Below are 24,672 nucleotides of genomic sequence, written 5' to 3'. Positions count from 1 at the left end.
TGTTACGAAATATGACAACATTATACCTCATTTAATTTTTTTGTTGCCTGCATATATTTACTAATTTTTGAAATCCATACATGCTTTACGATTAACTTTTAAAGTAGTTATTTAATTCTATTTTTCTGTAAAATATATTTTAATGTGTTTCTATAAGGAACGACCAACTTAGAAAGTTTTATGTATCTGTTACACTTGTATGCACATGCACATTGGAGGCCTGGAATGAAAGAGATTTCTGTGGAAATAATATTGAGAGATTTACCCTTCATATGATTAAGAGAAGTCAAAAAAAAAAAAAAATAAATTCTTGAAATTTGTTCAAATATGTACATTAAAGTCTTGCTTCAAATTTATTAAAACCAGAGTATTAATTTACCAGATTTTGGCCAAAATATAATTCTCAGAAAAAAAAAAAGAAAAATAATTCATAAAAACGAACTATAGCCTGGAAACTACAATAATGGCATTAGCAGCAACTGAAGTGAAAAGGAAATTTTAGGACATTTACAAAATACTTGAATTTTTTTTTGTTTTTTAAATGGAATTAGGCCCAATTGGCAATTCCACGTGTTAACAGAAGGTGGTTCGGATCATACAGTGCGGGACGCACATAATCTGATTTTTAACGGAAAAGCAATAGCCAATAGAGGGCTGGCACGTATCATGAAGGAATAAAAAGGCTACCGTTTGTAAAACAAAGCTATACACAAAATTGCCGCTTTTTTGGCAATGTGGCCAACGTGAACCGAAGGTGTATTGTGCGCCTGTGCGCCTCACACGGGGCAAAAAATTTAAAAATTATGATTTTGATTTACCGTACAAGCAAGTTACGTAGCAGAGTGACAGACAGTGCACCCCGGCGCTTTTTAGTGCCGATGAAGTGGAAAAAAAAGGTCGGATATTATTTGCTTTGATTCTCATTTCTCTCACTCTGCTTTTTATCAAACTTCGTCTTTCTTTTTTCATTCACTCTCTCTCTCTCTCTCTACCTATAAGGATTTCTCTCCAGTTCTCATCCTCTCCGAGCCTTAGGGTTTTGTATCAGAAACGCTGACCTATCTTGAATCTCAAATAACGTCTCTGTTTTCTCTGCGCTTTGTTTGGTTTCCGTTACTCTGGAAGTTCTGCATTTTTTCCTCCAGTCAAAAAAAGGTTCGAACAGAGTCGTACAGACTCTCACCGTTTCTAAAGCATACCATGTTTTTTATTCATGTTTGTAAAGCATGCTATGTTTTTTATTCATGTATTTATTTTTTTTCCTGGATTTTCTGTCATTTTTGTGTTTTATTGACATTTTCTACTTTATCAAGTTTCAAAATAATTATATTTTCTTAATATAAAAAAAAATGTATATATTATAGGGGGTTCAGATTTTTTCCATTGCAGTTTTAGCCATTATAATTCTCATTTTTTTTTTTCCTCCTGAATATATTATATGGAAATGGAACCAGCAATGTTCTCTCAAAGGGGACCAAAAAGGCGAGCAAGCGAAATAGAAGATGATGGTTATGGTAACGAGAAAGTTTTTCGGTTTAAGATACTGTTACCCAATGGAATTTCTATTGGGTTGAATGTCCGTGATCCTCCACCCAAATTGCCTGTTGATGAATTTGTCAGTATGGTCAAAGGAGAGTACTATCGGCTTGAGCAGCAATACGGATTTTTGAAGCAGAAAAGACGTATCAATTGGAAAGGAGGACGCTTCTTTTTTGAAGATGCTAATGACGTGAAGTTCGCAAACATTGTGAAATTCGACAGTTTTAAGCCTCACAAATGTCATATATTACGTCTTAATGTGAGTATAAGATGCCGTATGGTAGAAAGAGAAGATGGAAGATTGGTTTTTGTTTTTGGGTCGTCGGAGAACTTTAATTTTATCTTAAGACTATAAACACTGACTGATTATTTATGAATTATGAGAAAATGAGCATTTATAAGAATTTAAGTTGTTGGGTTCTCTCTCTCTCTCTCTCCTTTTTTTTTTTTTTGTTTTTTTTTGTTTGTTTTTAACCACCCTATAAGTTGGGGGCTAGTTTTATTAGTGAAGATCAATTTGTTTGCTTATTTGGTGTTTTTCCTTTTGTCTTTCCGACCTAGGATGGTTCTGGAGAAGTAGCCGAAACTTATGAGGTGCGTAATTGATTTTTCATTTTCACTACCTTATTATTCCTTCAACTTTAATGATTGTCCAAGAATTGGTCTGCTTTTTGGTAAATTATACTTGTTAGTTATATGTTTTTAATTAAGAGATTGCTATAGGTTATATTATGGACTTGTTCTTTTGCCAGAATATGTGGGATCTAACGCCCCACACTGATTTATTAAAGGAGCTTCCAGAAGAGTACACTTTTGAGACTGCTCTTGCGGATCTTATTGTAAGCTTTTTTGGTCATAGCTTTAACAAATGACCCACTGTGTTCTCAATTTTGTTTCCAGTTAGGTATTTACACTAATCTGATCATATACCAGGATAATTCCTTACAAGCAGTATGGTCAAACAATGAAGGTGATCGGAGACTTATTAGGTGGGTCTTGTTATGATAAGTGTTAACTGCATAACCTTTTTGTGCTTGCTCTATGTTAAATGACATTTTATTGATTTCTTGCTTGATTTTCATTTTAAAAGATATTATTGTTAGGTAGGCAGAGCTGAACTAAAATGACTTATTATTTACTTTGCCTATGACACCTGCAAATTAGGCAATTGTGTAATTTGGGCTATGATTATTTCTGCAGTTCCCATGTAATATATTGATTATTGGAATTAAGCTCTTTTTCTCTTCCTAATTCATTTATCAACTTGAATTTCTGTCGAGGTTAAAAAGTTAAATTACTGGGTTCTATATTAGTGAACTGGTCTTCTGATACCTCCTTCTTTGCTATTAACTATTCTGTGATTTGTGCATACTTCTCGAATGATTGTGCTACATATCACCAGTTGCCTTGAATTATATCTTGATGCCTAACAGCTTAAATTTATCTATTTACTAAAATTGGTCTTCTAACACTTCTGTAATTGTTATTTGCTTTTATACCCTACATCAGTGGTCATGTTTTTTTACACTGGCCCACCTTGAATTTTTTATACATTTTATAGTATCACTTTATCGTAACTATACATTTTCTTTAAATATTTGCAGGGTAGATGTTGTTGATGAGAGGATTTCAATATTTGACACTGGTCCTGGAATGGATGGCAGTGATGAGAATTCAATTGTAAAGTGGTAAGGAAAACAAGTATCTTTTCTTACTCTTTTTTATTAATTTTTATTTATTTATTTATTTTTTCCTTGAAGCAATTTTTTAGAAACTAAGTTCTAATATTGTATATATGCTTTTCTATTTGTACAATACATTAATTTTTTAGTTGCATTTATGAGTTTATGTCTTTCCACATCAAGATCTTGAAATGATTTGAAATTCCTTAAGCTTCGTCTTGTCACACCATATCTTTTTTTTTAAACAATGAAATATACTTGGTGTGATCATTGAACCAATTCATACCCCTGTTTTTCTTACAACTCTTCTATTTTCTTTTTAATGCTCATTCTTGATGTAATTCCTTGAACGAGCGATTGGTACTTCAAAGAGGCATAATGAATTAAAGAAATTGTTTTCCCTATAAAGTGGATACGCAAGTGTCAAACAGAAGAAGAATTTGCGAAAGAAATAAAACCTTAAGCAACTTTATAACAAAATACATTTTTCATTATTTTTATTATGATAATAAGTGTTATTTTCAAATTCTGATTTCCATGTTCTGTGAGGTTTTTGTGTTCCTCAAACAGTGTCATTTACATATATTTTATATAGGGGAAAGATGGGTGCATCACTTCACAGGTCTTCAAAAGGACAGGCAATAGGTTTAAAACCTCCATACCTTACGGTAAAATCTATTTTCAGTGTCTTTTTATTTTGCTTTTATCTTGTGCATACACTTATTTATATGGTGAAAACTAGACCCTGACTTTTGTAGCTTAGGCATGTGTGTTTCATTCTAATATAAAGAGAAGTCTACCTCTTATTTCCTACATGCACTTTATCTTATTTTCTTTTCTCATGATTATTTATTAGCATGCATTTATTCCTCCATATTCAAAGTACAATTTGTTTGTAAGTTATGTCCCGTGTCCACTGTCTTCTTAGTGTTTACTCCTTGAAATTTATCTTTTAAGCGTATCTTGGTTATGCAGCCCTTTTTTGGCATGTTTGGATATGGAGGACCTATTGCGTCTATGCATTTAGGAAGGTATGAGTTGTACCTTCATTTGTGTCCTCATTCTGATTGAAGATTCCTAAATGTTTAGTTTTACCTTTTTTCATTTCATTGCCCTGTCATAGGCGTGCTCTTGTTTCTTCGAAGACAAAGAATTCCAAGAAAGTATATATGCTACATCTTGAGAGAGAAGCCTTACTTGGCAGTTCTGGCTCTGAGCATACTTGGAAGGTAGTTAAGTTGCATACCGGTTTCTTGATCTTCGGAGGGTCATATTTTCTAATGCTTTTATTTGATTTCTCTTACATCTTTGCAATAGAACCACCCAATGATTTTCTATCTCTTGCACTAATGGACAGCTTCATTTCCGTTTTAGACTGATGGTGGTATCAGAAATCCCTTAGAAGAAGAAATTAGGGACACACCTCATGGAAGTTTTACAAAGGTAGATTGTTGCATCATTATGCTTGCTGTCTAGTTTTTCATCTATGTCATCTTTTAATGTCATTGCTTTTATTGATAAAATTTGCCTTTACTTTGCCTCTTTTTCTAGTAGATTTGGTTAATACAATTTTTTTAGTTGCTTCATCGAAGTCCTTCTGGAAAATGGCATGTGATCTTTTATCCTGATTGACATAGCTTGTGAGTTCTTAAAGCTGTGGTTTTTGTAAACTTTAAATAGACTTGTAATTCTGTTTCCATTTCCAATATAATGACAGGTCGAAATTTTTGAACCTAGAATCAAAAGGTTGGACATATCTCAACTTCAGTGTAGGCTAAAGGACATATATTTTCCTTACATACAGGTTTGGCTTTATGACATTAGTTTCTTTGGTTATGCTAGCTTGTATTCTTAAATATTGCAACTTAATGTGGTAAATCTTCTGGTATGTTTGAGGAAAGTTGTTTATCAATAGCAAAATAATATTTCTGGTCTATGAGTTGCTTTATATGCTTTTCGTTCTTCTTTGTGCTATCATTTGTAGGATGTACATCTTGTGGTACTTGGTTTTAGGTGAAGGTGTTTGTTTCCATATTTGGTAGGATGGTTCTAATAAATTCATGAAGAATGCTTGATGCAATGTCTTGAAGTAACACATCAGAATAGATTTTTCTAGTTGAGTTCTTGAAGAACTTTTTATTTTTCCTTTTTTATTTAATCATGCTTTCCTATTGTCTGCTAATATTAATTTTAAAAGCCAAAATGTTCATCCGTTTTGTTGATTAATAATTTAGGTTTCTTCCAATGAGTTATGGGTGCATTGCACTTTAGGTGATTGAAAATAACGTCAATACATTGTTTTCTGAGGTTCCAATACGTTGTCTTCTGGGGTTCCTACATGAGCTACTATAATTGGCTACTGCATAAAATATCATATGTTGCAGTACACATTCATACATAGGCATAACAACATTGTTATTTTTGTGAAATGATACTCTTTTAAGTTCTTTTTCTTTCTGTCACCCAAATTCATATTTATCTGTATAATCTTCTTTACCTTTAAATAAATATATTTGACATTAGCAGGAAGATTGAGTGCTCTTCTTTTGTATTGACATGTATTGTTGTATAAAGTTTAAAAGATGCTCTAATTTCTATAGGTGTTTTATTTTGTTATTGGAATGAAGCTATTTTTCTGTCATAATGCATTTGATTTCTTATTTCATGTGCAGTGTGATGAAGCATCGAACTCAGGAAAGACCTTGACGCCAATAGTGTTTCAGGTTTATTATAAGCACATATTGTTATGTAGTGTTTTCTTTGCATGTATGAGACTTTCTAGCTAACCACGTCTGCTGTTGTTTATTACATATGGATGCTTCAATAACTTAATATCTTTGAACATTGAGTTGGAAAATCTGAAAATGATTTTACTTTTTGGTCTGATTTATGGGAAGTTTGGTAGGGTTCTCATGTCAGATAGCTACAACGTTTCCTTTTTCCTCAACTATTTCAACAGGTCTTACAATATTAAGTTATAATTAAAATGAAAATTTTGGAGAAGGAAAATATTATATATATTCTTTTTTTTTTGGATTTTCTTTTTCAAATAGCTAAAGTACATCTTAATTACTGGCAAGCTATATGGCTGCCTTGTTGGTCGAACTTATATATGATTCATTTTATTTGATGGTATGGTGCATTGGCTTTTTGGTCATACCTTTAAGGTGCAGAGAAACTTGCCATAACGTTTTCAAGTCTTTGAGGATACTTTCTGACTTGTCAGGTTAACAATGTTGATTTAGCTGAGATTGAAGGTGGGGAGGTTGCAGTTACCAACTTGAATTCTTGCAATGGTCCCAATTTTGTTTTTGAGCTTCGTTTCAAGATTAAACAGGACAGTACAGCCAGCAGTCAAGGTTGGTGTTAAGAATTTTTTTATTTACAACTATCAATTTTTGTGTTAGAAATATGCCATTTCGTTTTCTTTTTCTTTTTCTCTTTTAGTTGGCTTACCATTTGTTTTTTGTTTTTGTGCCATTGGTTGTTAACAAATTTTGCTTTCACATACTCTGTATATTTCTGGTTTAACAGCATATCAAGAAGCTAATGCATGCCTGAAGTGTGTGTATTTCCCTGTTGTCGAGGTATCAATCACTATGCATGACCTTCTTTGTTTGCTTTCTCCTATGCCCAAATGTTTACAAGTAGTATATTACAGGGAAAAGAGAGGATTGAGAATATTTTGGAGAAGTTAGAAGCTGACGGATACCAAATTACGGAAAACTTTGAAAACTTTAGCCGTGTTTCAGTTCGGCGGCTTGGTCGTCTCCTTCCAGATGCTCGTTGGGTGGGTTGTTGATCTTCTAATAGCAGCTAATAAATTTGAGATTATAAAAAGATGAAATATGAGTTTTCATAATTGGTGAGAAATACGGAGGTTTAGTATTTGGTTGTATTACTAAATGATTAGGTAGTATTCATCTTCTTTTACACATGTTGAAAATCACACTGTTTTCTTTTCTTTTTTCAGTGGGATTTTCTTTTTATTATAATTTAATTTAACTAAATAAAATCAAATAGTTTGTTGGGTTCCGAAGTATCTGGCTTATTGTGTTTTGCTCTGGCTACCTTCTTATGGTGCTTTTGTAATTATACAACCTTTTGAGGGAATCCTTGTGAGTGCAGCAGAGACTTTATAAATTATGGAGATATGTTAAATTACTCTCTATGTTGAAGATCTACTTTTCTACTGTACCACAGCCATGGCTTCCTTTCATGGATTTTGCAAACAAAAAAGGAGATAAAGCAGACTTGTTGAAGAGATGTTGTCGGAGAGTTAAATGTTTTATCGGTGGGTGGTTGGCTACATGTTAACTTACCACTTATGTACAAATATAGATCTATTTTATTTTTTATGTCTTTACTCACTACAAAACAATGTTGTGGTTACAGAGACTGATGCCGGTTTCAATCCAACACCATCTAAGGTGAGGAATGCTATTGTTTACGTGTGCCTGTGATGAGTGGGTGCAAAGAATTTTATGCTCTCTGTTGTATTTTTGATAGAGTTGCTAGATTCACTTCAGATATTTTTCTAAATACCATCATGTCTCATGTTCTTTATTTATCCTTTCTTTTGTTTGAAAATATAGTTCTTACTCATTATGGTTTTATATATATATATATATTTGTATGTTTGGGTAAAATTATGGTTTTAAATAGTTGCTACAGCCTGTAAGGTACAATTCGACATGCCTGTTTGTGATTGATACATTATTAAATGAAAAGACTCTAATAGTCTGTACAATGTCAATGTTGCCATCTTTAAAACCTTTTTTATGGACCAAGAATATAGATTTATAGACAGATATTATTAAGAAAATACAAATGAGCTGTTTGAAACTAAGATGGGCTAATTGGTTCATGGAGGTTTACTTTATTATTCATTTTTGCTGTTAGCTCTATTTATAAATATTGATACAGCTACTCAGCAAAGGCATTATTATCTGTAGACTGATTTAGCACACCATAATTCTTTTACAACTGCTCTGAGGAACTTTGGCAATAAACTGTCTGAGAATGAAAAAGGTAATCTTGTTCTATTCATTTGAACAATTACTTAAATAGTTTTGTAATTGAGTTTTTATATTTCTTGATCAAATAATATTTTATTTGTAGGGATCCATGTCAAAGTCTATAGAGATGGTAAGTTGTCGACTCCTTTGCATTTAGAAAAAGCGTATCAGGATTGGATTCTTCGCATGCATGACCGCTATGATGAAGAAATTGATCATGGAGAAGATCAACCAGTTCTCGTTGTCAGCCCTGCTAACAAAAAATCTATTCGCATTTCTTCTGATGGTGGGTATAAAAAGGATCAACAGCTCCGTTTTCTGAAAGCAGCAGATCTTTTTTGTTTGTTCTGCCAACTCATTTCCTTTTCTTTTCAGATCTGTGACTTCCATTTTTATTCTATTTCTATCTGGTGCTAGCTTATTTTATTATTGGTCATTACTGTGTAGTTATAAGAGTGCACAAGATTTTAAATAGGAAGGGTGTAACCTGGAAATCTGGCCAAAGAATCAAACTTCTTAGGGGAGCATGTGCTGGGGTTCATAAAAACAATGTCTATGCAACGATTGAATACTTTTTGCTGGGAGGAATTGAAGGTGATTACAGTGGTGAGTGGTTTTCCTGGTTGAAGGCATTGGAATTTGATGTGCCTTCTATATATCAGAATGCAGCTGTCTAATTACTTTTCTTTTTTACCTTTCTTAGGGTTCAAATAGAAATTTGTATAATGCAATAATTATGGTCAATTTAACTTCGCTAATGGTTTCTAAAAAGAAAATTAATGTCACTAATAATTTTTTTTTTTTTGTTTTTTTTTTTTTTTGGGGGTCAATAGGGGAAACTCGGATTATATGCAGGCATGTATCTTGTGCATTCTTGTATAAGTTCTTTACATAGTCTGTTTACTTCATTCCCCAAAAGACTTCTATGCAATTTATATTTCTTGTTTTTTTATTTTTTTGGCTTCAAAGACCTCTGGGTGTACCGGATGAGAATGGCTGCGTCCTTTCAGAAGAAGATGGGGAAACTAGCTTAAATATTCGTGACTCCTTATCGGTACCTGTCAGTGTGGTTGATTCTGGAAAGGTTTGCAGTACAGTTTTCAATTTTATCTTTTTAGGAAGATCAAGTTCTTTTGATTATTGGATACACTTGGGTTATGGTTTTCTTGATATATGGACCATCAACTTCAGTGCCTAGCTGTTGAAAGCGTTGAGTGGGACTGCCAACTTGAAAAGAGGCGTCAAAAAGCTCCGGCTACAATTGACTTGCTAAGTGAAACACTATGTCGAGAGTTGGATGTTGATGGGGTTGGTATATTTCCATGATTTTTTTATCTTCTTTATTAATGCACGAGTTTGTTGGGAGGTGAAAAATTGACATGAGTGGATGTTTAAAGGTCTGGCAAAAATATAGCCTATAGAGCTGAAATGTTAAATGATTTTCATGTAGCTTAGTTTGGATATTCTAGGTAGAGTATTATGTTGAGTTGTGGTTTTTTGAGTGGCTTGTCAGATCCATTCTTTCTTTTTACCAATTTTAAAAAGAAAATTAAGGAATAATATTTTTTAATCTTCAATATGCTATGGTTTCTTTTTGTTTTCAGGCATTACCTGTAAAAGCTAAGGCAGGACAGGTTGCTCCTAAAGAAATTGTTGCGGTAGTTAGGCCTGCAAATTATGCATCTTCCACTGCTTCAGCGAATTTAGATCAAAAGTATATTTTCAAAAGTAATTTAGAAATGACCATGGAAGTTAATTTCAATAATGAAGCTGATAATGTTCATAATAAGAAAAAACACATTTATTCAATTCGTGTAAAACCTTCATCGCGCAAAGATATTCAAGGTTTATATGTCTTTCCACTTCGGTGCAAGCTGAAACAATTTGAAAGAGCTGGTGTTTATGCCTTTACTTTCTCTCTTGTAAGTTATCTGTAACAACTTTGATGCATTGCCATTTGAAAAGTATTGTATGATTCTAACTGGCATCTTAATTATAATGTAATCTGGTGCTCCTTTGTCCTGTTTGTCAGATAGAGTCAAGTTGTAAGACTCTTGTTAGAAGAGTTCAGGTCAAGGCATCTAGCAAGATTGGAAAATGGAGACTTTTAAGTGACGATAAGAGTCTACCGTATAATGCAAGGTAAGCAATTTTTTAATGATTGGGATCCTGAATTGTTTGTAATATTTCTTTTTGTGGCTAGGGAGAGTTACTTCAAATTGTTATCAAGTGCAATTGAGAATGTCAAAAATAAATAAGTCAATTTTTATTTTTAATTTTATAAGTTAATAAATATTTGTTCTTTTTCATATTGGATTGTTTAAAAAGTTTTCCTTATTTGTTTGTTTTTGTTATTATTATTATTATTATTATACCGAAGGGGTGATGGTTTAATGGCCAGCAGAAGTGAGGTGTATATTTGAAAACATTGGTAGTCATGCAAGAAATGTGTTCCCCCTGGCAAAATTTTATTATTTAGTCTTTTGTATTGTCAGTTGTATAGACATTTTCTGATTGTGCCCTCAAGATCTTATTTGTTCCCAATCGAATTTTCTGAAGCTTCTCTATGCGTATTGTACAGTTTTTTTTTTTTTTTTTTTAATTTTTTTAGCCCCCTTCTCTTTCAAACCAACAAATCCCACTTTTTTCATTCCATGATTTTGGTGTCAGGGTGGGTTCAACTTTTCAACCTCTCTCGATTGCATGTTATGACATTTATGACAATCGAATTCCATTTACATCTACTCCTGAAGTGAGGTTCAGAATCCAAACAAATGATGTAGTTGTTTTCAAAGTGGAAAGATTAAAGACGTACCTTTCAGAATCTAAATTGACTCTAGAAATTAAGGTATGGTTGGAATATAACCGATGTGTTGCACTTGCATTATATAAATGTGTAATTTTCATATCTTAATTTTTCTATTTTGGTTGGACATTGTATATTTTCAGGACGTGGTAATTGCGAGCTGTGAGTTGGACAAAATTCGACCCACTTATGAAGCTTCTGTACTCATATGTACGCAGGATGGGATGTTATCAGTTTCTATCCCCTGTCGTGGTATTGCGTCTGTTTTATATTCGTTGGAAAAAAAATTTGTATGTAAATTTTATTTTTTTTTCTTTTGCAATATAGTGAATTTTTTTCTCAGTTTATATTCTTGTTTTTCCTTGTATTAGTTACTCCTGGATGTATACAGCATGTCAAAGCCCAACCCCCCATCCTGGAAAGCCAACTGCTTCCAGGTTGCATGGTTAAGGAGCTAAAATTAGAGGTATATTTGATGTTTTTGCTACTCAAGGTCAAATAGTGGTCCATGTTATTATGATTTGATTACAAGATCTTTTGTTGTATAGTGACTCAATGACTTTTAGAGCATAATTGCATAAGAGTGTTGGTTGAGTAATGGAAACTTGGTTGCTGTAATGTTGCAGTTGCTTTTATGCTTTCTGACAATTTAGTCCTTGTCTCCACAGATGTTTGATGAATATGATAATCATGTGAGAAAGGGCTCGGAAGTCCTGTTGAACATGGAGGGGCTTCATATACAAGATCAATTAGGTTTGATGCGTAAGGTGATAATCTTTGTACATTTTTGTCTACAATTAGGTTTGATTGATAATTGTAAATATGGAAAAGTCCAATTGTTCAAGTGTTCTAGAAGTGTATTTACTTTAAAGATTCTGCCATTCAAATATGGTGGGAATCTTACAATAAATGGAAAATGGAGACAGAATTAGAAGTGATTAAAAAATCCTATCAATGTGGTCGTGGTGGTGGTAGTGGTATGAAGTTCATGTGGTAGTGGTGGGGTAATATCAATACTATTGTGGTAATTAGATGTGGGTTAGCTTTTCTAAATTATAGTAATGGAATATTTTTTTCCCCTTGTCCTGACATTATATGTTAATTTAATGTATTTGGATGATTTGTTTGTTAGTTCTCTGCTTAATGATGCTGCTTGCAACTACTGGTTCAGTTAATATTATGTTTTCTCTCTTTCCAATATATAGGTATTTTTACTAAAGATGATTATAATGATTGATTGTAACAGATTAAATAATGATTCTGCTATATTTTCTGTGAGGTGAAGTTATTTACAATATTAATCTTAAGAAAAAACATTTTTTACACAGGTGGATGATCATGGATGCATTGACCTCAGTGGTGTTTTGAAAGTTACTGCTGGTTATGGAAAAAATGGTATGCCTTCCATTTTAAGAGTACTCAAGAACGGAATACCAATTGAGAAAGAAAATAAAAACTTTAAGATATTGATTTTACTTTGTATCATGACATAAAATATGATACTTGAAGAACCTTTGCACTGTGGTGCTCTTTGACCTGCATAGGCTAGGGTAATAATATGTTAAAAGCCGTTATACCGAAATTTACAAATACAAGTATTTTTCCTTTAGTATGTATAGAATACAAACTATGACCTTTTTTATGATTCGGTTATAACAGTTTAAAATAACACTTCATCAGTGGACTTTTCTCCTAAATATTTTATTTGAGCGCATGGTAATGGCATGAGGCTGATTTGTCATTTATATATATATATATATATATATATATACACACACTGATGGGTGCTTGATTTTTACATTTTCTGCATTAAACACCTTGTTCATGAACTTTTACTTTCCTGGTATTCGGTTTATATATTGTTGTTAGCATATGTAGCATTTGCAGGATAAGTATGATTCTTACTGATATATTCTGAAAGTTTAAAGTTTTTGTTTTTGTATTTTTTTTTACACTTCCATACATTCTGAAAGAGTAGATGCTATGAGTTAGTTACAATCTGAGGATTATGATTTTATCTATTGATTCATTCTATGCAGTATCAATTTCTGTCTCATCAGACAATAGAGTTGTTTACGAACAACAATTTCAAACTGAGAAAAGGGAGTTAAGAATTGTGTCAAAGGTCAATGGTCCTTTGTTTCTATCTCTCACTCTTCCTAGTTATTAATCTTGTTCTGTTAACCTTTTCTATTTCCTGAAAATTGAAAATGATGTTAGGTTCCCGAGTTTGTGACTGCTGGAACCCAACTGGAAAACATGGTTTTTGAAGTTGTTAATTCCAAAGGTGTTGTTGATGATACTATACACAATGAAGAGAACAACGGGCAATCTCATATGCTTACAATAAAGGCTGAATTGCTAAATATGGATGAGACAATTCGCTATACTTTCAAGCATGGGCGCTGCACCGTTCCATCTATTCCCCTCCCTCAAAGAGGAGGAGTCTTCAGTTTTCAAGCTGGTCATTCCCGTCATCCAGAGCTAAGTCTGAGTGTTGAGGTTGGAACACCTTTTCAGAAATTATCTATAGCTACGCCAATTGGGTACTGATTGTTAAGTTTTTATGTAGGTGTCTGCAATTGAAACTTCAAATCCAGAGTATGATGAGATTCAATCTCCGTGTTCAGATGGAAAGGTCTTGCTTCTTCAAGATTCATCTCCCTTCAAGAATGTAAAAAATTTAATGGTGTCGATTGTGAATGATGAGAAGGTATTTGATAAATGCCAGCTTAAGTTGCTCTCGAAGATACAATGCAGGTCATATCTTGGCATGCTGCATGAATGTGCTCTTGTAGTTTATGTAATCTTGTTGCCCCATATTTACTAATTTTGAGTTCCAAAGTTTAAATTTGACTTTAAAAGTAATTTATATCTCTTTCCCCTAAAATATATTTTATTGATCTTTTGTAAGGGATTGGATAACCTATAGGGAATGGTCAACTTTGCTTTGTTATGTCAAATTTTAAAGTTCTTGATGGTGCCTTCTTCTCTCTACAGAGACTTGAAGATGAAATTCGTACAATCGGTGAGCGCATTGCAGGGTGTGAAAGGAATTTGAAAATGCTTAATGAGGAGAAGGTCAAAACTGAGAAAGTCATTCAAGATATGCAAGGTTTTCAGCAGCTTTAACATGTTTAGCCATTTTTTCGTTATTTGAATATGTGATATATTCTGCTAAACGAGTGACTTACAAGCGTTGTCAAATTCTACTGATGCTTGGCCCGCATTTTTTGCTGTTTGCAAAGTACAGAGTGATTTTACTACTAACTTATACTTTTGAATATTCATTGGGTAAAACGTTATATTTATTTGGTTCATATAAAGCCGTTATATGGCTACTTTTTTTGTTACTTCATCATCTTAAAACTCTTGACGCACCAGACGCTACTACTTTTATATTGGTATATAGAAGCTAGTGTTGTTTTCTTTATGTTATATCTTTGCATGTTAAGATTGACACTCGGATAATAACTGAATATGCAAATGACACAATAATCTTGCTCATATTCAGCTTCTATTGAATCTTATCTACCGAAGTTGCCAATTGTGTTATCCAATAAAGAGGAAGTGATGAAACAAATTGAAAGCATGGGTAACTCTGCTGCTGCTCTTGTCTGCCATATTTTTAGAGAGGTGCAATTGCATGAGCAGCATCGTCATCTCATGGATGATATAGTTGGGCTAGTTGCTCTACTTGGCAGAGTTCATTCCACTGAGCTAAGCAGGTGGAATACCTGTGTACTTTAAACTTTCTCAATTAAAAGATTAGTTTATTTGTGGTTGCTCTTTTATATTTTTTTTTTTTTTTTTTTTGACTATTTTTGGTTTTTTTATGATCTATATGCAGGATATTATCTGAATACTTGGGAGAAGATCAAATGCTTGCTGTTATCTCTAGTTCATTTGCAGCTGCTGTTGCTCTCGAGAAGTATGAACAAAATGGGGAAGTTGATCGTGGTAATGCTCTTTATGCAGAAGCAGCTGCACGTGGGAAATCTTTAAATGGCCGGTTTCTTGTTATATGCCTTGAAGACATGAGGTATTAAATTTAACCTCCTGTTTCATGCACGATCTGACCCATGCACACAAAATTCTTACACGGTTTTTTCGATTTTTTATTTTGCAGGCCTTTTATTGGAGACTTTGAAGGTAATGACCCTCAAAGGAAACTTGCTTTGGAGGATCCTAAGTTACCAGATGGGACAGTTCCTAAAGGTTTCATGGGTTATGCAGTCAATATGGTTGACATGGATGTTGATCATTTGTATACAAGAACTTCTGCGGGCCATGGTCTTCGAGAGACATTGTTTTATCATCTTTTCGGCGAGCTCCATGTTTACCAAACCAGGGAGGACATGATGTCTGCCCGTGCATGTATAAGTCATGGTGCTGTGTCTCTGGATGGTGGGATTCTAAAAGAAAATGGAGTAGTTTATCTTGGATTTGGGTATCTTTCTCTTGCTCTTTCTTTAATCTTTGGATATCTTTCTTTGCCCTTTCTTTAAGATAATGACCCTTCCTGTTTGATAATCGGTGTCCTACAGGGATCCTAAGATATGTTTTCCAGTTGAGACAAATAGTATGATGGTTATGAATCCAAAAAGTATGGAGCTAATGCGGCAGATTGAAGAAGTAAAGTCTGAATTGCAGGTTCTCAAAGTTCATATAAGAAAACAGTCTAACAGCCGGGAGAAATATCTAAAAAAGTTCAATAGGAAAAAGAAGAAGTATCTCGAACTCATGGACAAATTGGATCCCTTGCAAAACAATTGATTTTTTGGAGTATATATATATATATATATATGATGCATAGGAAATCTTTTTTTTTTCTCTTTTTGGATGAATATATACATTGGAAACTGAAAGTTCTTCAAAGTTACTACACCACCAATCTAGATATATATCGCTGAAAAATTTTTGTTTGTATATAAAGCTTTTTGCATTAAATTATAACTCTAAATCATTTTTAATGAGCACTTTAAATTCTTTATTTTATGTCGAAGAAAATGTGTATGGCTTTGTGATATTTTTTTGTTAGTAGTAATTGTGACTTGCTGAAGTTATGTATAATGTATATACACATCCTCAAAAAGACAAAAGTAAACAAATGATAGTTCAACTTTGGAACAAGTGTTTGCAGAAAAAAGATTAATTAAAATTCATTAAATTCTGTAATGAAAAAAATTTAAAGAATTTTAAACCAACAAAAAAAATTCATTAAATTTGAAATCGCAAAGGCATGGATTGTGAGTGACTGAAGCAATCCGATGAAAAAAAGAGGCTGCTTTTGGGCTTGTCACGGTATCTAGCAGCCGAAGGTCTACGACTACAGGTTCCCAAAGCTTTTTGTCGTTTTATTGCCTTTTATAGCCCAAAACGACCGGGAGAAAAAAGAAAGAAACCAAAAAAGAGGAAGAAAATAGCTGTGTCTTAGTGATATTTTAGGAAATACAAGGGATGTCAATGCAATTTTGTGGTCTAAGGTAGATCCGTATGATGTAAATAATTAAACCTATATATACATATATATATTTATATATAGCAGCCCTATATATTATGAAATTTCACACGGAGACAGTAGGCACGCCGAGCGAGTGACTAAGAGAACTTTTGCTGAGTCAACTCTGCCATGTATCAACCTAACAACCAGGTGAGTGTGTCCGTCTCTCTCAAAAAATTCAGTCTTCTTCTTGGTTTCTCAAAGAATGTGGGAACCCCACTGAAAGAGAAATGAAAGAAAACTCGGTATCCCAAGTCTCTGAATTTCAAACTCTTTTTTTTTTTTTTTTTTTTTGGTGGAGTCGACCAAGTAGAGCATGAGGGTTTTAGGTGATTCCAATGCATGTATTTATTGTCTATATCGTAGGCTTTTTCCGTTGCTTTTTAATTCCCTAAAAAAATGGACTTCAATTATGTGATTCCTCTGCATTGACCGACTTTTTTTAGAGCTTTGTAAGAATGGGTTCTGTACAATTTTCTTTTTGTGCCACTGGAATTCTATTTCTGCTTTCGTATATAGCACTTTTAACTATGTGGGTTTGCGGCCATTAGGCGTTTTGTCAATCTTTTGGGTGTTTTGAGGGGGTTTTAATGTTTGTTTATGTTAAGGGGAAAGAGAGAATTTAACATGCAAACGTTTTTTTGTTGAAGGTTTTTGTAGTAGATGTGAATTGAGTCGAACAGTCTTATAGCAGTACGCAATACATGTTGGCATTGGGTTTTCTAGACATTTGCAGTTTTTCTGTTGAAGTTCATGCAATAGCTTAAGCTTAAATTCTCAGTACTTTTTCCTGCTGCCTCTTGGCTGAGGTTCATCAAGATCTTCCTTGATGGATGAAAGAAAATCACAATCAACACTATCAACCTATTTCAGACTTGGATCTTAAAATTTAGTTGTTATAATTGCAATCCTTTGTATGTCTGAATCATACGTCCTGGTTTTGTCTTTTGTTTTTAAGCTATCATACATTTAAACATCATTCTCTCTGCAGCTTTCAATTCATACAAAGTCATTGTCTATTAAAGATTCATCAGCGTTGATGCAAGTGGATCAGAAAGAAACTAGTGTAGTTGTAAAGGATGAAATGCAAAATGGAGGATTTTCACAGGCAGAATCAATCATCTACCACTCTAAGGTTGTGAACAAAATCTATGACGGTGGTCCTTTAATTACTTGCTTTGCTGTCCATGTAAACGGTTGTGGAGCTCATTGTATAACGTTTTTTCCTTGAGATCTACTTTACCTCTATTTTTCCTTTTAACACTGACAGAATTGACCAAATATTATAACTTCGCAATGACCTAATCCTTGTAGAAACTTCAAGATGATCTGCAAACAATAGGAATGAAAATCAAACAGCATGAGGAAAACATTAAGTTTCTGAACTCCAAGAGAGCCAAATTAGATGACGAAATTGTGGATTTGAAAGGTATCATCAATTTTGTTTTCTTGTAAATACATGTTATTGTTTATTGAAACAACTCCATTTTATACAAAAGCGTAAATAGGAAAGCAAACATGTAGCCACTATACGACAGATTGGATGCTATGGGGACATTACCAGTTTTTTAAAAGTGCCCATGTGTCCTTAGTTTGCCTTGACATCATAAGCAGCATCCACAGATACACATCCTAATAATGTCTAATATGGTTAGTGAGGAAGGAATGGTAGTAATAAAGTCCATGGTAAATGATAAATTTGAAATGAAGTGCATATATGGAGTCTTAACTTTTATCCTGGTAAGCATTTGGTTGCGTTTGAAATGGGATAACACATTTAGAGATTTTTTTCTTTAAAAAAAAAAAAAAAACGAAGGAATAAGAAAATCGCTCTTTGTAAGACGTTCAGTATCCTTGATGGCTTAGAATGCTAACCATGTGCTATTTTCTTTGTTTTTTTAGTCGACTGAGATAAGTTTCCTTTCAGTATTTTTAAACAGTCATCACCCTTCAAGCACACCTAAGATCGAAAATGAGGCCCATTCAGACCTCCAGTCCGAGGAAGAAACAACTGAACAGATTCTACGGCATGAAAAATCTGCCGCAGGCATTATATGCCAGCTGAAAACTCGTCATGGTTCTCAGGCCTCCCATCTTACATTGATCAAGGATGTGCTGGGTATTGTTGCTACACTTGCAAAAGTAGACGATGATAATCTTAGTAGGTGAGTTTGACTATGTATCACATCTCTCTCTCTTTGTGGTATTGTGTGTTTGTTGCAACTCATAATCCTTATATTAGCTGAAATAATCATTTACATTTACTTCTTCTAGTATCAAATTGTCTCGAACTTTTTTTGCATTACTCATTTTGCATAGCCAGACTCCTACGAGTCTGCAATGGAAGAGATAGCTTATTTATGATACTAATTTGACATGTTCTTCACTGAACTCATTTTCCATTTACTTCTTCTGGTATCAACTTGTCTTGAAGTTTTTTGCATTATCCATTTTGCATAGCTATACTAAACACCCACAAGTCTTCAATAAAAGAGATGTTTTATTTATGAAACTTATTTGACATGTTTTTCACTGAACTCATTTGAAATGCAGACTTTTTTCAGAGTACTTAGGAGCGGAGACTATGCTTGCAATTGTTTGTAAGACTTATGAAGGTGTCAAAGCTCTAGAAGTTTATGACAGAGAAGGCTTCATTAATAAAAATTCTGGTCTTCACGGACTTGGTGCTTCTATTGGGAAGACTTTGGAAGGGCGATTTATTGTTATTTGTCTTGATAACTTAAGGCATGGGTCTTATAAGTTGTCTTTTCCTCGGCAATATCTTATATGTTGTCTTTCCTTGGCAATTTCCACTAGTATTAATTTCTAGGCTTTATTAATTAATCTGTTATTTTTATTCATGAAGACCATTTCTTCTCGCTTCCACAGACCATATGCTGGTGAATTTATATCTGATGACCCCCAAAGAAGGCTTGATCTTCATAAACCACGGTTACCTAATGGAGAGCATCCACCTGGCTTTCTTGGCTTTGCTGTAAATATGATCACTGTGGATAATTCATATTTATTTTGTGTCTCATCCAGTGGTCATGGCCTCAGGGAGACTCTATTTTATAATCTTTTCTCTCGTTTGCAAGTATATAAAACTAGGGCAGACATGGTAAGTGCCCTCCCTTGCATTAGCGATGGAGCCCTTTCTTTAGATGGAGGAATGATTAGGACTACTGGTGTATTTTCCCTGGGTAACCGGTAAGAGCCTTTTCAGATCTAGTGAAATAGGAAATAAACTATAACTTGCATCCCTTTTTGCTCTTTCAAACTTCTTTTACTTGCTTCAACAGTGAGATAAAAAGTTTGAACTGGATGGATGTTATTGTATTAGTTGGTGATCACCATTGCTGCTAGCTCATAGTTTTGGAACCTATCTAATGTTAGGGAAGATGTAGATGTGAGATTTCCGAAACAGTTGGTGACATCAAGCCTGCCTGAAAGCTATATTGAATCAGAGAAGCAAATCAAGGAGATAAAATGGAAGAAAGAAAAATTGCTCGAAGATATAAAGAGAGAACAGGCATTATGGGACAATGCAAAGTTCAGTTTTAATAAAAAGAAGGAAGAGTTTCTCAAGTTCCTGGCTGAAAGTTCATCATATGCATCCCAGGTAATGGCCTAAACTTATGGTAGTTTTTTCGATGTAACTTCTTGCCTGGTTTGAACTGCTAAATACCTAGTGGAAAATAGTTGTTAAATCTCTACGCAATACTGTATCATATATATCTTCTGAAAGAAACATGGGTGATGGAATTCCTTCTGAGTCGCTAACCGTGCATTTGACTTGGTCTATATAGATTATTTCATTGGATTTGATTGTTTTCTCTTGAACCATTTTGCTGTTGTAATATGAGTCTATGATTCTCTAATTTACCTGTCCATATTTGTGTGCACCAGTTTGCACTTGCAAAATCTTTTGGAAGGTACACTGTTTTCTTATATTTGAACTTTTTGTTATCAAATCATGGGAGAGTTAGAATGGGTTTTGCTCATTTAACTACCTCACATTGTTTGTCTTAATTTTAGAATGTTCAATGTGCCTCCAAGTGGAAGATTGGATGTGGAAAAGTTGTGCCTTTTATACAAGACATAAAATGTCTCCATCTAGGGACATCTAATTGAGATTAAAAAGGTCCGTTAAGCACCCCACCGGCTAGGTTGTTTTTTGTTGGGATGCAGTTGGTTTCCTATGAGATGAATCTTCTAAAAATACTCTTACACATTTTAAGCAGCTTCCAGGATTCCTCTTTTAAGTTGGTAAAAATTAGGAACCATCATGAGCTAAGAGCTATGCTGGATTAGATTAGTTAAATCTTTTTTTAGTATTGTTGGTGTTACGACTGGAAAGGTATGTACTCGCAGATTTACAATAATTTCATCCTGGGGTTGAAGATGATTGTTGTTTGATTTCAGATCTGTGCCATGTGTGCCAGAACAACAAAGCTTCAATTTGTGTGTGTGTGTGTTCGGTTTATTTATTTATTCTTATTTCTCTGTTATTTTGTTTTTTGGCATGTTAAATAAGTTTCTAATTGGAAGTCTTGATATGATGGCAGCACCAAATTCATGCAGCTCAAAGTAGATTAACCCCAAGATGAGTTGTAAATAGAAAAAGTAATGGACTTAGCTACAACTCTTAACAATTTTCGGAGATGGGATTGTCCGTTGTCATAAATACACAGTTTCAGCTTGAGCTCCTGGCTTGAATCCACCTTCTTGTGTCTTTGTGAATGTGGAGAATATGAGATGGGGGATTGAAAGGCAATGCATTTCCGGTGTCAAGTGAAAATATGTGTTTTCTAAATTAGGTTCAGCTGAGGCATAAAGCATCCCTTGTCCTTACCATGCTCATGGGTCTATTGTAATGCATATATTTTTCATTGGAAACCTTTTCTTTTTTATTTGAAATGTGTTCCATGGGCATTTTATTTCATCTTTTTCAGTTCAAGTGGGATATGATCCAAATCCAAATCCTGTTTTTAGCAAAAATAATTGAAACAAACAATCATCATCAAAAAATAAAAAATAAAAATCAGCAAACGGATAAAATATTATATTGTAAACTCTAAATGTTGTTGATACCAAAATATTATTGAGGAAAAAAAAAAAAAAGAGTGATATCTCAAATTTTGATTGACAATTTTTTTTTTAAAATTTTTTTCTGCTTGCAAATTATTTGGGTATATAATAAATTGTAAAAAAAACCCTTATCATTAAGAAAAAGAAAAATGTAAAAACACAACTCAAAGTGACTTTTAGGAACCTAAAAAATAAAATGAAAACAATAATAATCAAAAAGAGCAATGAAGCGAAAATTTTCTTTCTATCTTTTTTTAATTCCAAATTTTTATTTTTATTAATTTTTTTTTTCGCACGTGTTTGACACTTCAGCCCTCCTCTACCTTATGCTCTGTAGGGTCTCGAAAGCCACACTCGTTTTCAGTTTCTGACTCTCAAACGGAGCAGAGCTGAGCAGCCCATTCCTTCTCTTAGTGTCGTCGAATTGGATCATTCTCTCTCGCAGTTCACTTCATTTCCACTGCTTGGCGGATTTTCTTCATCCCCCACAAAAGTTTATTATTGGTAAGTCATGTATTTCTTCTTGCTTTTCGATTTTCTGTAGTTTATCTGTTCTTCATATTTTAGTTAGGAAGTGGGTGTCTTTGAATTTTATTATTATTTTTTATTTCGAGGATTTCTTTGGACTTTGTTTTTGTTGAATTACTCATTTATTTATCTGCTTAATTGTTGTTTGAGATTCAATAAAAACCTATGCGTCAAATGAGAATATAGTCCTAAACCCTACTTAGTGCGTGACATTGATAATTCTCGAATAAACGGTGAAGAAAAATTGCATCTTCTGGATTATCAATGCTTATCTGGTTTACCACCTCAATTCAGAAACATCCCATTTGGGTATTTTGGTTTGCGTTGCTTTGCTTTATTTGGATTGGATATTCAAATTACGCGTTTCGTGTTTCATTTGCACTACTCTATGATGCCAATTTAAGGTTTTTGATCGTAATTATATAGTGTTGTTTCCAGTTCATGTTTAATGTTCAATAAACTGGGTTTATGAGACGCGAGGTATTTAGGTTGGCCTGGTTTAGCTTTCACAATCCCAAGTGAGGTTCTTTTTGTTGCTAATTGCTGCAGTCCTTTTTTTTCTACTTTCTAGCTGAAACCTTGTGCACGTTTTATCTTTACACTGTAAAGAGGAGAGTAGGATTCACATAATTTTCTGCATTATGCTAGAGTCCATTTTCTATTCAATTGAATAATATGTTGTTTACTGGGTCTGAACATAAAGGTTAACATAAGACACAATACATTCGTTTTAGGACTACCAAGTTTTCTTTAGGTGTTGTCTGAGATAGTTTGATGGATGCTTAAGAACATCGCAAAGTTTCTTTAATAGTGAAGAAAATAATACCGAGCCTGTTATCTGCTTATTTTCCTCATTCTTGTGGAAGTTTATCTGATTCTTTTCGAACCAAATTTGCTTTTCCATTTAATATGCTTTTGTTTTTTTGGTTAAAGGACTTTTATAGTATATTGGTTTTATTAACTTATACATTCACCTTTGTGTATGTGGTCTGGCAGAGAACCTTCAGAATAATTTTTGATGGCGGGCAAAGCTGCGAAATCTGTGGCAAAAGCAATTGGGGAATACCAGTATCCATGGCGTGAGAAGTTGGTTAAATATAAGGATGAACTATCGAAGGGGGTGTGGGGTTACTGGGAATTAGGGGCATGGAAGCCACTTGGAGTCAGCGCACGTCATCGAGCTAGGCTTCGCAAGGAAGTGCTCCTTGCCGGAGAAGATTGGCCATATGATCCGGAGAGGAAAGAAATGAGAACCAAGAGGAAAGGACACAAACATGACAGGATATCTGCAGAGAAACGGGAAAACACTGCAAGGTTGATGGAAAAGATGCCAGAGATGTTGCTTGAATACAAGAAACGCAGGTGGGAGAAAAAGATGAAGGAAGAAGACAAGAACAAACCTTGAATAAATGCATATGGAAATGTTGTTTTGTGTTGAGATCATTTTTGTTAAAGTTCCATGAAATTAGGTATGATTTGCTCACATTTTATATTTTCAATAACTAGGAGAAACATTTGTTGGCATTTTGGAGCGTACAATGATGACAGATTTTCACTATAAAGTTACTGGTTATCATAATCTTTATTTACTGCTCACTCATTGTAAAATTTGCTTATCATTCTTCTTTTGTCTATCTCCTTTGTTGGGATTGATTGGATATTGAAAATTGGGATCACTGTGGTCTTACCGTCACCAAGACGGGGGACCCAATGCCGGTGTCATACTATTTGACCAAGAAATTTTTTAACAAATGGTGCATTTTCTCATGGTAAGTGCTCTCTTATGTTGAAGAGGGAATGGTGGGTATGTTGAAGAGGGAATGGTGGGGAGCGATTGTTCTTGAATCCATGAACATCTACTATTTCAGAGAAAGATCATGAGAAGGTGGGTGTTGAACTAGTTTCAGAGGCAACGGATGTACTCATAAATTTCATTTCATAGTGCCCGGATGTACTCATAAATTTCATTTCATAGTGCCCATCGAATTAATTTTTGATGTACTCTAATTATTTTTTACCACTTTATTTCATTTTATTTCTTGCCTTTTCTTTTATCACAGAGGATGCAGCAGCTTCAATGGAGGAGGCGGAGAAGCCAAGGCACAAAAAAGAAACGGTGCTCAACGGCGTTAATGAGTTTTTGGGGGAATGCTATCTGACGAGGAAATCATCCATATGTCATTCAAATGTCATTAAATGAAAGGGAGAAGTACTGAGTTTGAATACTCCGCGAGTATTAGAAATATTTCCTCTCAGTTGGCTTATGATATGGCATTTTTTTAACACATGTCAGCAAATCATTTGGAGTGGTATCAGCTGAGCGGGTACCACCGATGCACCGAAGATTTTCTCCTTTTCTACGGCAATTTAGGCTCAGTTATTGATTGTCTCCAAGACAATGAGTATTTACTATTGAGCATTGAATTCATGATGATAAATGGACGCAATTTGGTATTCCCAAAGTTCAGCATTATGGTTACAGTATTCCCATAATGGCTTCATTTC

General features: G+C 34.0%; 3 protein-coding genes across 10 annotated transcripts; all 3 read left to right on the top strand.

Annotated features, from left to right (window-relative positions):
- Nucleotides 1-874: 874 nt before the first annotated feature.
- LOC107414801 (structural maintenance of chromosomes flexible hinge domain-containing protein GMI1) lies at nt 875-16,055 on the top strand. 2 transcript variants are annotated; one of them, XM_048469914.2, is made up of 38 exons: nt 875-1,155; nt 1,455-1,798; nt 2,101-2,133; nt 2,292-2,378; nt 2,473-2,528; nt 3,144-3,227; nt 3,817-3,889; nt 4,197-4,252; nt 4,345-4,450; nt 4,596-4,664; nt 4,939-5,025; nt 5,894-5,944; nt 6,448-6,580; nt 6,756-6,808; nt 6,883-7,011; nt 7,425-7,515; nt 7,617-7,651; nt 8,177-8,252; nt 8,343-8,525; nt 8,687-8,845; nt 9,073-9,094; nt 9,209-9,323; nt 9,431-9,547; nt 9,844-10,161; nt 10,272-10,381; nt 10,910-11,087; nt 11,189-11,297; nt 11,417-11,511; nt 11,714-11,812; nt 12,374-12,440; nt 13,085-13,170; nt 13,266-13,547; nt 13,618-13,848; nt 14,046-14,160; nt 14,560-14,773; nt 14,896-15,087; nt 15,175-15,495; nt 15,593-16,055. In XM_048469914.2, exons 2-38 carry the CDS (start codon nt 1,457-1,459, stop codon nt 15,819-15,821), a joined length of 4,803 nt encoding a protein of 1,600 aa, XP_048325871.1. In that variant the 5' UTR covers nt 875-1,155; nt 1,455-1,456; the 3' UTR covers nt 15,822-16,055. The 2 variants fall into 2 exon arrangements, with proteins under 2 accessions (XP_048325871.1, XP_060675499.1); XM_060819516.1 differs by lacking the exons at nt 875-1,155; nt 1,455-1,798; nt 2,101-2,133; ... (2 more) ...; nt 3,144-3,227; nt 4,197-4,252 and having other exon boundaries at nt 3,871-3,889.
- A 478-nt stretch (nt 16,056-16,533) lies between these two features.
- On the top strand, nt 16,534-23,302 carry LOC107414778 (protein DEFECTIVE IN MERISTEM SILENCING 3). 3 transcript variants are annotated; one of them, XM_060819517.1, is made up of 9 exons: nt 16,541-16,698; nt 17,540-17,683; nt 17,863-17,977; nt 18,476-18,713; nt 19,102-19,293; nt 19,438-19,758; nt 19,945-20,170; nt 21,977-22,143; nt 23,164-23,302. In XM_060819517.1, coding segments are annotated over exons 1-9 (1,425 nt in total). In that variant the 5' UTR covers nt 16,541-16,677; the 3' UTR covers nt 23,165-23,302. The 3 variants fall into 3 exon arrangements, with proteins under 3 accessions (XP_015878449.1, XP_060675500.1, XP_060675501.1); XM_060819518.1 differs by having other exon boundaries at nt 16,680-16,793; XM_016022963.4 differs by lacking the exons at nt 21,977-22,143; nt 23,164-23,302 and adding an exon at nt 21,117-21,493 and having other exon boundaries at nt 16,534-16,698.
- Nucleotides 23,186-24,668, top strand: LOC107414780 (uncharacterized). Of its 5 annotated transcripts, none has more exons than XR_003055319.3 (3): nt 23,186-23,636; nt 23,983-24,052; nt 24,228-24,668. XR_003055319.3 is itself a non-coding variant. In XM_060819519.1 (1 exon), exon 1 carries the CDS (start codon nt 23,186-23,188, stop codon nt 23,570-23,572), a length of 387 nt encoding a protein of 128 aa, XP_060675502.1. In that variant the 3' UTR covers nt 23,573-23,801. The 5 variants fall into 5 exon arrangements, 1 of the variants encoding a protein (XP_060675502.1); XR_003055320.3 differs by having other exon boundaries at nt 23,960-24,052; XR_009640347.1 differs by having other exon boundaries at nt 23,942-24,052.
- Nucleotides 24,669-24,672: the final 4 nt, after the last annotated feature.

The sequence above is a fragment of the Ziziphus jujuba genome, chromosome 8 (assembly GCF_031755915.1).
Source record: "Ziziphus jujuba cultivar Dongzao chromosome 8, ASM3175591v1".
NCBI classification, from domain to species: Eukaryota; Viridiplantae; Streptophyta; class Magnoliopsida; order Rosales; family Rhamnaceae; genus Ziziphus; species Ziziphus jujuba.
This window is presented reverse-complemented; position numbering and strand designations above follow the sequence as displayed.